This window comes from Varanus komodoensis, unplaced genomic scaffold (assembly GCF_004798865.1).
Source record: "Varanus komodoensis strain SLA01 unplaced genomic scaffold, ASM479886v1 scaffold3, whole genome shotgun sequence".
Taxonomy (NCBI): domain Eukaryota; kingdom Metazoa; phylum Chordata; class Lepidosauria; order Squamata; family Varanidae; genus Varanus; species Varanus komodoensis.
Window position 1 is genome coordinate 61,499,107 of NW_025335761.1, and position 12,310 is coordinate 61,511,416.

Here is a 12,310-nt window from a genome sequence, read left to right on the forward strand (position 1 = left end):
CTCCCCGGGCAGCCTGCCAAGCCCCTGCTAAAGCTGCCCCTCTCCGCCGAGCGTGCGCACTCGCAGCCAACAGTGCGTCGCCATGGCAACCCCGGGGCAGCCTGGAAGCAGGAACAGCCATTCGGCCCGCAGCCTGCGCGGCCCAGCGCGGCCGGGGGGAAGCGAAAGGGGCACGGCCCAGCTTCCCCGGGCCGCCGCCGCCGCCTTCCAAGCCGCGCCGCGCCGCGCCCCGCGGGCTGGCCCAGCGCCGCCCGGCCTGCTTCGGACCCGCCCGCGCCGCGCCCGGTTTCCCGAGCCTCCCTCCGCCGGGACTCGGCGGCGGCGGCCCCCGCCCCCGCGCAAAGCATGCAGCTGCAGGATCCGGGCAGCGCGGAGTCGCAGCGCTCCGGTTCCCGCCGGCGGACGTGTCATGTTTTACCGCGCCCCCCCCCACCCGCGCCCGGGCTTTGTGTTTCTCTCCGGGTGGGCGTATAACGCTGACAGGGCTGAGGCATTCCTGAACTCGCTTCGCCCGCCGGAAAAAAGGGACGAGACAAATCCGGACTACGAGCAGCACGCGCGAGTCCCCGAGCACGCCCGCCGCACCTCCGAGGCTCCCTGCGAAGAAAGGGCTTGGCAGGAGGGTAACCGGCCATGTGCCCGGAGCCGCCGCCGCCGCCGAGGGGTGGCCCGGGCGCAGGAATAGGGCCCCTCGCGGGCCGCCGGCGTGCGGAGGGAGCCTCCAGCCAAGCCGCCCGAAAGGGGGCTTGAAGGCCCCCCCGCGCCGCGCGTGTCAAACGCGCCAGTTGTAGCCGGTGGCGCTTTCCACATCGCCCACCTCCCCAAAGGGGGGAGAAGCCCGAAGCGCGAGGCCACCTTCCTCACCAAGCCAGCCCAGCCCAGCCCAGCCCAGCGCCCCGCAGCGCGGCGCCCCCCCCCGCAAAGAAAGCCCGTCTCGTTAAAGCAGCCCTCGGCGGTCCCTGGGACTCGCCTTCGGGCACCCCACGAAGCCTCAGCGGCGGGGCCTTCGGCTGAGCCCCCGCGCGAGAGCCAGCCACTTCTATTTTACACGCGGCAGTTCCACCCTCGGGGGAATTCAGCGCCCACCTGTGCCCGCCACGGCGCCTATTTTATGAATGGGCCGCGCTCTGCACAGCAGCCATTTTGTGAGAGTGCCCACGAGCCTCCCTCAACATTCCCAATTTGCCCACTGACCCAAAAAGGCTGGGGACTCGGCCTCAATTTATTTTTCTAGGGTTCATTAAAGAGCATACGTGCAAGGGCCTGAAGTGGGGAGACAGGTATTTCACAACAGCGTTGTTACTATCCCCATATTACATATGGAAGACTTTAAGTCAGTAACTTGCTAAAGGCTGCCTCACACATTCATTGCCAAGGAAAGATTTGAACTGGGAAGATTCATACACTGGGTGAATTTTTCTTTTTAAGTAATAGTTTGCCCCCATTTCTCTTTATACAAGAAATAAAGCCGTTCAAATTAGGTTTGGTACAAGATGAAACAGCTGTATAAACATTAACCCACAAGTACCGACTGGGTTAGTACTTGTCAACAAATAACATGTAGTACTTATCAACAATTATTAAAATGAACGCTACTGCATTCAACGACCTGATCAGTGTTTTCCTCTCCTCTACATTCCTCTATTGTGTCTGTCTTGCACACACAGTAGACAAATTGTATTTTTGCAAGAGTTTTGGCCTTTGGCACCCTCCCAGGTGGGTTCAACGTGGCAAATGAGGCCTCCCTTTTGCACCTGAAGAATTCGATTTTTCCTGCCACGTGGCAATCCCGAATTTGGTTCCCAAGCAGGGGTGGGGGAGGCTAGAGGAAGAGGGAACTTAGCACAGGAGGCTGGAGTTGAGATACTTCAGATGGCACTCGGCATTTGGGCACAAGACAAAAAGGGCCTTACTGCTTCTGAGAGCTCATCTCTGAGCATATGCAACCCGGTATGTAAGAAAATGAAAGGCCTTTTACATGCTCTAGCAACACAGTATGTGAATTTCCCCATGTATTAACTTTTCATTATAAAGCACTCAGCCTCAAACACTGCAATAACAACACTCCAGTAACGGTTTTCCCATGTTTTTGCAGCCTCCTTCACTTTTCATATTAAGCACTCAACACTTTTGGCCGTAATTCTAGGTAAGTGTAGCCAGAAAGACGCCTGTTGGAGGAGTTGTATCCCAGCATTCCCTAAATTATGGATCATATTAATAGGGTTTTGTTTTCTTTAAATGTTCTATTCTACGAGTCAGCTGCTATCCTGTCCTTTTTTGACAAAGTTAGGGTGGGGAGGGGGGAGAGAAATAATTCAAGATAAAAAACTTTTGGTGGATCCTTTTTTCTTATAGTTGTAAAGCAAACTAGTCACAAAAAATGTCAAAAGGAATTTAAGAACCTCAGGACAGTCATACAGAGTCACACATACATGTCTTCCAAATCGTGAAATAAAAGTAATATTAATATATTTTTCTTTAAAAGCAGCTGCTGAATCTTTTTTAAGGAGTGAATTTTCTTTCAAGAAAAAGATTCTAGTCCTCATGGGTGAAGAGAAGGAAGGTTTAAGATCATCAAAATCAAGATCATTGTCGTCGTCGTCATCAAACTGCATTTATATCCCACATTTTCCCCCTCTTGTGAGGAATCTAAGGCAGCTTACATGTCTCCCTTTATCCTCACAAGAACCATACTGTGGAGTAGGTTACCTGAGAATGAGTGGCCGGCCCAAAGTCACCCAGGGAGCTTCATGGCCCAGCAGACGCTAGAACTTTATCTCCTGGCTCCCCAACCCAACACTCTAAGGCAGGGGTCTCAAACTCAGCTGACCTGGGGGCCGCTGGAAGCAGAGTCCGGGTGAGGCCGGGCCGCATCAAGTATTCCACCCCCGCGGTGGTGGGGGGCCGCTCATCCCGCGGCCAGCCAGGGCGCCACCGGGGCTTTGAAGGCCACAGGGCCCGTCCCCCGTGCCCTGCCCGTCCTGGCAATCGGCCCGCTGGCCGCGAGTTTGAGACCCCTGCTCTAAGGCTAAGCACTGGCTCTCGGCCTACTTCCCAGGCAGTCTCCCATCCAAACACTAATCAGGCCTAAACCAGTTCAGCTGCCAAATTCCAGTGAGATCAGGTACATTCTGGGCAATATGACTGCAGCCATGAGCCCCTGGAGGCTGACTCCTTGACTCCCAAGAAAAGGCACTGAGATAAATCATCACTGTTTGGCTCCTGTAGCTTCAAGCGGCCAGCCACGGTAGGCAAACATGTAAACAAAAACTGCAAAAAGGGATCAACATGTAGATCCTGCCTCGGTCAAGGGTATGTTACAGGGTATCATGAAGGAGACCTGACTGTAGGCATCGAAGAGGAAGAGTTTACATGAGGGTAATGAGTTCAGGAATGCCTGCCTTCTTCCCAAAGCACCATGACTTTTGAGCATTTGGGATTAAAATTTTTGCCTTATACAAAAGTAGAGAGTCACATTTAACTTCTTCAGATTCGCCTGCATCACAATCTGACTATACAAGTATTTCACATTAGCATCCATTTAATCTGTATCTAGCCTGCAGCAACTTTGTGGTTTGTGGCTGGGAGCTTATATAGCCCCAAGTGTTTTAAAGTTATACCATACTAAAATGTCTGGTATATCAACTAAACGTCAGCTTAAATGTCATTTCAAATATACAGAGCTTCAGAAAGGTGCGACAGATATCCAGAATAATTGTGTCTGAGTATATTATATGCCTAATAAAATGCAGAGGAGGAAGATCATGGTAGCCCTTCAGTTTCCCTTCAGTGGGAAAAGGTGGAATATAAATGTAATAATATACAGTATGTACACATGCATATGTATCTATGCAGTGTGAGAGCAAGCACGCTTGTGAAATAAATATGTGGGACATGCATCAAACCTGGCCAGTGGACTCTACAGACTGTTCAAGGTGTTCCCAAAGGTGCGGTAGCCTTCCCTCTGAACTGAAACGGGGCCATGCAGAAAGCTTCCTTTGCAATTCAGTTTCAAGAAGGTAGACATCAAGTGTGCACAAGTGTGCAAGCCATTGTGGTTCACTAGCCACGGTGGATTGTGCTTTGTAAACCTGGACTGCTTTACACAGGATGGCTTGTTTTACCCCCAACACATAAAACGCAAAGATGCAAAAAGATAACTGAAAGCAGGTAGTGACTATATCACCTCCTCTGTGGTGAGATCCTCTAGTTTTATGTGCAGACCTGACAGTCTCAGTATCTTCTACCCTCTTCTGTTCCTGAGCCTTTAGCTGCTTGGGAAAGTGGACAACAACCCACTGCCCTTACTTCTGACAGCTGTCGAAAGCAGCATCTTTGACAGGGGTACATACAGCTTTCATAACTGCATCTAACTCTGTCAAAAAACCTATGCTCAGCCCCGTTGAAAACACAGTTTTCAAAGAAAACCTTATTTTTGCCAAAAGCCATTGCTCCTGTAAATGTTTTTTCCTTCTTTTGAGCACATTGAAGTTCAAAAGCAAAATACCTTCTTGCAGCTCTCTTCTGTGCTTCACGGCTCACCATTTGATAGTGCTCAAATGAAAGAAAAATATTTGAAGCCGGGCTTGACATCCATGGAAGGTACGTAACCAGGCAAGGCTTCAAATTTTAAGAAGTTGGAGTAGTACGACTCCAAAATACCACCACAAGCAAAAAACTAACCAAAGCATTTGTGCACATTTCTGGCACAACAGGAAAGATAGAAAACTAGTGACAGCTGTTCCAATGTGCTCCTTGGGAATCTGCTACTGACTACCATTTTGGAGATCATAAAAACTCCCCTGCCCCCTAAAAAAAGCTGTGGGGAACCCATAAGCGCTTACATCCATATATGCCCAGCCGCCCCTTGAGATCTGCGGGAGAGGCCCTTCTCCGGGAACCCTCCATGAAAGAAATTAGGAGGGTAGGTACTCGGAGGAGGGCTTTCTCTGCGGTGGTGCCCAATCTATGGAATGCACTCCCCTGAGAGGTCCGCCTGGCGCTGTCGTTATTTGTTTTTCGGCGCCAGGCAAAGACCTTTTTATTTAAACGTCATTTTAATTGTTAACGATATCTGCTTATTTATCTGGCCAGGGTGACTTCTTTTTATATTGTTATTTATTTTATATTGTTAATTTTATATTGTTATTTTTGTATTTTATTGTATTTTATTGTGTTGTAAGCTGCCCCGAGGCTTCGGCAAGGGGCAGCATAGAAATGTTTTAATTAATAAATAAATAAATAAATAAATAAATAAATAAATAAATAAGGGGTCACACAGGTAAAAGTGGGAAGCCTGGATCTGCCATTCAGGTTCCTGGGATACCTGCAGGTGAACCAAGGGGGAAAGAGAAGGATGGGACAACTCATGGTGAACCTTTTCATCTGCTGGGGACTCTGTAGAGGTTGTCCCATGAACAACTCACACTATGTTGATTAGTCACAGGGTGGGTTGTTCTGCCATAGAAAAGTAACCAGCGTCTTTACATGTGGGGAGTTAATGTGGGGAGTGACTGACAGGTCCACTTTCTAAAATGCAAAGAACGTTTTCCTTGGGCCCTTTCTCTACTTCCAGCTTTTGGTGTACATGTGTACGTACTCCCCCGCCCCGCCTAGTTCTGCACCCTACAAGTGCAAAGTAATGCAACTTGAGAAAATACTTGATTTTAGAACTTGAGAGAGAATCAAGTCACCCTAAACATCCTGAGAGAAAGCATAAAGTTATCCACTGGGGGCATAAGCAAAAGGAAACACAGCTCTGAGGAGCAAAGTATACTCTCAGTACAAGATAAACCATGCTTATGTGGCAAAATTGTCTTCACTTGTAAAGGTGTCTTGATTTACTGATATAATAATATTCTGTCTATAAACTCAACATTTTAAAGGTTACTATTTATTAACATAGTCCCTGAATAAAGTTACGAATGGTGTCTGTTCTTCCACAAGCACATACGGAAGAGTTACATCATTTCTCCTTGCACAATATATGCTGGAGAATATATTAAATAAATTGATTAAATAAATTGATATAGTTAATCAATTTTTGCAGTTTGAGAGAGGAGTAAGTGAGGGCACCGTCCCAAGCTGGACTGAAAGCTCACCGTGCTGTTCTTGCTTACCTCAGAACTCACCACATGATCAATCAGTAACACCAGTTCTGCTTTGTATCAGCACTGCCTAGGCGGCACCCACCACCCCCCAGCCCCAGGAAGAGCTGGGTAAGAGCTTTCCCTTCCCACGTCTCCCAGTTGCTAGCAGGCACGGTCCGATAGCTACCCAAGAGAGACATACCCCTCAACTGAATGGAACCTGGAGGCTTTCCTCATTTGTCCTACGGTGCACTGGTCACATTTGCACAGAGCAGTTAACCAAAACAGCCAAGAACGCTGGCATATTAATAACAGGCAGGTGCGCCAGTATATGTGGAGACATCACTCCTGCTTGGCTCCTCATGCAAGTGGGAGTGGGTACAGTAACCAAGAACTTACTAATTATTTAAGCTTTTATATCTTGTTCGTTAGCACAGTTCTCTGGTAACAGTTATAAAAAACTCAGGGTTGCAATCCTCTTACAAAGCAAGATTTGGAAGTCAACTACATAATTTAACTCCAAACACAGGTCTGTGGGAGGAAAGACAAGCCAGAAGCCTGGGTTCAGATGTTAACACTAGGTCCCAACTCTGGAAAATTGTTTTCTGTGAACATAGCAGCACTTTGTAATTTTTACTCACTGTTAAAGTTGTAGTCCCATAGCTACTTACCTAGAAACAAACTAAACACACCAGGGCTTACTTCTATGTAAGCATCCACAGCAGCAAAGAAGAAGCTGCAGCCCTCCAGAATAGCTAAAGGCCAAGGATTATGGAAGTTGTAGTTCAACTACACAAGGAGGGACTAAACTTCCCAACTAATGGATCCTACTAACATTTTTCTTTAAGGTGTTTTCAAACATATTTGAGAAACACCATTACATTTGGAGCATGCAAAGCAACCCATTTGCCCAATTCAAAAGCCATAATTATTGGTATTGCTATTTCCTGCCTGTTCCCAGAGGTTGGGATGCTAGGCGGCTCACTCACCACTACTTCCTCTTCTTTCTGTTCCCCTTTTTCTTCCACTTCATCATCACTCTCTGCTTCGGCGCCATCTTCTTCATCACTGCTGGAGGATTCCAAGATTTCACGCATATCCATCTTCCAATTCACCGGTATAATTCTCAGACTGAAGAAGGAGCTTGCCTCTTGTAACCCTTCAGAGGAAAATGTCCTGTGCTTACACATTCAAGGTACTAAAAATCAAAACTGTAGTATTACCTATTGGCAGTAGCTGTGCTTCTTTGCTCAGCTATTATAATTTTCAAGTTATGCTCCCAAAATTCAATGGTCAGCTGAGAAACAGGAGGTTAAAAAGCCATTCTAAAAATCATAAAGGGGTCTTGTTCACACGTTTCTCCTTATACCAAACTGATTTGCATACATGATTGTTGGCTCTTAAATCATAATCATGAACTGCTATTCTCCATACAAGGGTATTCTAGGATTATGAAGCTAACCTGTGTCATGTCAGTTTTGCACGCAAGCAAGTCTCCAAGTCGCCAAATGCCAGGCTGGGGGGCAGATTTTTCCCAGTCCTGCTCCTAAAATTCTTTTAACTGAAAATGTAGGGATAAAAAAGCCCATTGCCATCCATGTCACAACTGAGCCTGAGAGGGAGCGAGAGCAGGGGAGTGAGATGGGGAGGAACTGGGGCTGAGGGCTTGCGGCAAATGTTACTGGCACGCTGGCCTCTCTCCCTGGCGCTTTATCTACTGAAAGGGCTACTTAAACAAGACACACGGTGTGGTGGTGGCACCTTGGTCTGTGTGCACTGTGCGTGTCAGCCGCTGAGTCCCGAGGCACACACCCAGAGAGGGCATCAAGCCCCAGAGTGCTCCCTTTGCTCTTTTAGTAACGTAAATGTTAAAATGCCGTATCTTGCCCAGGTAACTATTAAAATCACGCACATTTAAAAGTAAACCCAGTTATTGTCTAAATAAGTTTTACGTTTAATATCCCAATTACTGATAACACATTTTAGGAACTTCAAGCAATTCCAGAAACATCTGAATCATCCCAGAAGCTAGAAGGGGCAGGAACAACTGGAGGGAAAAATGCTGCACAGCATCAGCTCCTGTTTGTGAGGAACTGGTCAGAGTGGAGTTTAGAGAAATCTGGCCTGAAAAAGGGCTATGGAGAGCAACAAGAAATTACAAGTTTATTTAGTTTAATAGCCCATAGGCCATACACCATAATTTAAGAATTGGGAGCTTATTTTGCTGGGGAAGACTGTATTACCTATTAGGAATGGTAGCTAAGTAGCTTAGTTTAGTTTAAACTATAGCATGTAGCAATTAATTCTAAATAATAATTCAACATCCTACAAGCAAATTTCAACCCTATTATAAGAAGAATGCAATTTTATTTCCTATTATACATAGTTCCCTTTAATAAACACTGTAATTTTTGCTCTGTTTCTCTTTAGTAGTGGTGCTAATCCCTATTGCCTATACCACAGGACTCAGACTACCAAATTTCCTTACTGAGGTGGCTCTCAGTGGCTTCTAGCCTTGCTGGCCGTGGGCTCCCTGCTTCGCCAGAGGCAGCCTGCCTTCAAACACCGGTGGCTAAGGAGTTGGGCAGGAGGCGGCCTTGCACCCATCCTCTGGAGGGATCCTGTGGGCAGCTGGTTGGCCAGCCTGTGCATGAAGTGCTGGGCTGGAGGGATCTGTGGCCTGGTCCAGCAGGGCTGGTCTTATGTTCTTGTATAGAACTGGGGTGGGCGGCACACAGCCCCTCGTGGCCTTGACTGCAGCCCCACTGTCACCCCACTGAAATTCAGCAGTGTTTCTTTGCATGTTTTATGGCAGTGGCAGGGTAACGGAGTGTTTTTCTCGTGTGTGTGTTTTACAACTACATTCACTGACTGCTAGAGCAACTAATCAGAACAAGTGTAGAAACAATGGACTGTATAGAGCAAAATCCCAACCGACATGAATGCACATTTATCTCATGATATAGTGATTCTGGCCACATATTGGAAAGCAGAGAATGATACATTGGATCAATGATTTTGAGTAAAAAAAACTGAAGAAAAAACTGTGCCGGGAATCTTACTGAGAGGATTAAAAAGTGTTTTCCCCCTGACATGGCATGGAAATTCCCATAAATTTTACACTTCCAAAGTCTCCTTATGATGCAGTTTCTCAAAATCATTTTGGGGAACTATTGGCCAGGCAACAATATACATACTTTGTTTTAATCATTTTATTCATATTTATATGAAAAATTATTTCATAGCCCAATGTGGTTAGGTTTTCCCCATTTCTTGTAAAGAAACAAAAAATGTTTTGAAGAGGAGGTCAGCAAAGCCTTGCTTTTTTCTCATGGCCCGCCATGCCTGCATGTCTCTGGCCATCAGATGGCGTTGTTACGAGTCATCAGGACATATCCACCGTCTTGAATCTCCAAAATGTCCTGTCCTTTATCAACCCTACTCAGCAATAGACATGCCAAAAATCAGACTTAAGATTTTTAAAAAACCAAAAGACTCTGGTTTTTTAAGCAATCCATTCCCAATTTGGTGCCTTCTAGATGTGTTGGACTAAAGTTAAGGCATGCTGGGAGTCTTAATCCAATAAAAATGGAGGGCATTTGGTTGGGGAAGTCCGCTTGCATCTCCTTGAGAGTGCTCTGCCAATTGTTTCATATAGCAGTGTGGCTATAAGCCTAGAGATATACCCCAACACCTAAACTTAGTCATTTTTAACCAATATAGTATATATCATCATCATTATTATTTCTAAACTGCCCAAGAGCCAAGACTCTCTCATATCGGTGGAGTATGCCAGCATATTATACATACTCATCTACCAGTGAAAATGTCTTAACGTAAAGACACTGATTATCCAGTCATAATGAGCTTTCTTCAAAAGGCACGATACTCTGCCATTTCAAATCAAAATACACAAGTCCTCATGGCAAGGAGGAAACTACCTACAACTTGTACAAGAACCATTTCTTTCACAACTCGGGTGGGCAGAAGGTAGATCTCTGGGTGATTTGCAGATTTGCAAGAATATCTGATTCCCAATGATCCAACATTAGTATCAACTAAAATCGTTTCCCTCTAAAATGTAGGAAAAAGAATGTTCAGGGGGAAACCAGGTGTGGATTTGGGTGTCAAAAGGTATTGCATGGTGTCCCAGCAGAAGCTCTAATGGCATTGCACTACAATAAGCCAACAGAGGGCAAGTCCTGTTCTGAAGAAAACCTGACTTTCTCGCTACTACATTTCCATGTTGTGCTTTTGTGTGATGCACACATTGGGTTCACAGTAGCACAGTGCCACAGCCCCACTGGCACGCTACCTCTCCTAAGGCTGACTTATCACAATTCCTGAGCTGAGCTGAGCACCCCGTTCTTTGATTCTTAGCATGTATGAAGGCTGCTTCAGTCACTAGTTTTCACCTGGCTCTGCTTGGCTGGTTTTAGGGTTCTAGGTTTAAAAAAAAAGAACCGCCACCTGGGAGCCTGAAGTCTTCCCATCTTGGCTCCAGAACCGCAAACCCCACACACTGCAAAACACCCTTGTGGCCACAGTGCCTTGCCATGGGCACCTCCTGTGTGCATAATTGTATCAGAATCCACATGAGCCTCGGTGGTGCTTCTTGCATGCTGAACAGCACATGGCACAGCACAGGTAGCTCCCACAATGATGTCTGGTACTGATAGGCCTGATCTATTGCACCAGCAGCAACAACTGCAACTCTGTATATATTGTCATTTTCATGAATATGATAATTACTGCATAAGGAATGTGCTTATTAATTATCTAAACAGACAACTTTGAAATTTACCTTTTCTAGTAGACAACTCTTGTTTTGTAACATTTAGGATGTCTAATTCCTCAATCTCTTTTCTTGCTACTGAATAACTGCAAAAGAATGGTTCAGTTCCATTAGGTCTGGCACTCTAAAACATTGGCCAAGTTATCATTCCCCCCAAGTACTTCAGTTTAACAAGTATACCTTTGTTTATGTGTTGTCAGTGACAAAATGTGAACAATCCCCCAAAACTGAGCATTTTATTCCATTGTTTAAAGTTTAGTAGGCTTGCAAATTTTGCACATTCCACTTAACATACCAATTAAAAGGGTAAACATTAATAAGCATTTCAGCAGCTTTCTAAGTCACTAACTATATACTATTAGAAAACCCGAATCACATAAATGAAAGGATTCTGTCTAGTTTTAGTTGCCTTATTTGTGCAAGAATTCTGTACAGGCACTAGTAGACATGCATTTGACTTGATCATGGGATCAAATTCCTGTTTTACCATAAACTTACTAGTTAGGTTTGGTCTCTCAGGCTAAGCTCCCAATCTTTAAGAAAGGAACATGGACCCAACCCATATTATATGCTCACCAAGATAATAAACTTGGTGAGCATATAATACTTTAAGTTCTGTTAAATGCTGCAAATAATATCATTCAAGCTTCACCTCTCTATAAAAAGCAGACTATGCATCAGCACTGACACTGACTTGTCACAGGGTTCCAAAAAACAGCCTTTTTTAGCCCTCTTGGGAGATGGCTGGGACTTCTGTTGGGTAAATCAGTTGCTCTGCCTCTGAACCATGCCCCTCCCCGAGCTTAGATCCCTGCTGAACAGTCAGCAGCCCTAGAGTTCAGGGCCATTATATGCATTGTGTTCAAAGGCCATTTTGGGTCTGGCGTGTTTTGTTAACAAAGAAAATGAAAATAGTATAGATGACCTTTCATTCTATCACACGGTAGCTTTTGTTTTTGAACTGTAACATGCTGGAACACCTTCATCTGTATCAAAGACTTAGTGATATGGATTCTAAAATGTCACCGAATGGGTTAAGAAAGGCACACAAGTAACAGGCGACGTGTGTTTCTAATGCTTCAATATGCTCTCTTTACTTCCTGTTCAGTTCTTATAGTAAGCAGATGCAGAGTTCAGGCACTCTGCCCAGGGAAATGACGGTTCGTCTGATGGCGGGCTCACCAGAACACAGGTCCTGTTGCCAACAGGTGAATAAAGGTTGCTCTGACATGAAAGCCATTAAGCAATACAATTATAGCCAAAAATATCAGTTTTTAAAAAGCTACACACATGTGAAGAATCCTGTAATGTTAAGTCTAGATCTCCAACTGGTTACTTTTCACCAGGAGCCTTTCCGACATAAGGAACTAGGGTGAAAGCTTTTTTTTTTTTAGGTTTTTTTGCGTCAACAAAAAAAATTATTAGA

The 12,310-nt window shown here is 45.4% G+C and overlaps 1 protein-coding gene across 3 annotated transcripts in view; it reads right to left on the reverse strand.

Annotated features, from left to right (window-relative positions):
* Positions 1-12,310, reverse strand: part of ARID4A (AT-rich interaction domain 4A) — a 64,074-nt gene that overhangs the window by 27,351 nt on the left and 24,413 nt on the right. Inside the window, exons 10-11 of one of the 3 annotated variants that reach the window (XM_044435658.1) lie at positions 10,894-10,970; positions 7,079-7,248 (exon numbers count right to left, since the gene is read on the reverse strand). The exons of 1 other annotated variant lie outside the window; for it this stretch is intronic. In XM_044435658.1, the coding sequence (XP_044291593.1) occupies positions 7,079-7,248; positions 10,894-10,970 (247 nt within the window). Of the gene's footprint in view, positions 1-7,078; positions 7,288-10,893; positions 10,971-12,310 lie in introns of all 3 variants that reach the window. One more of the 3 variants, XM_044435660.1, reaches the window with a different exon arrangement.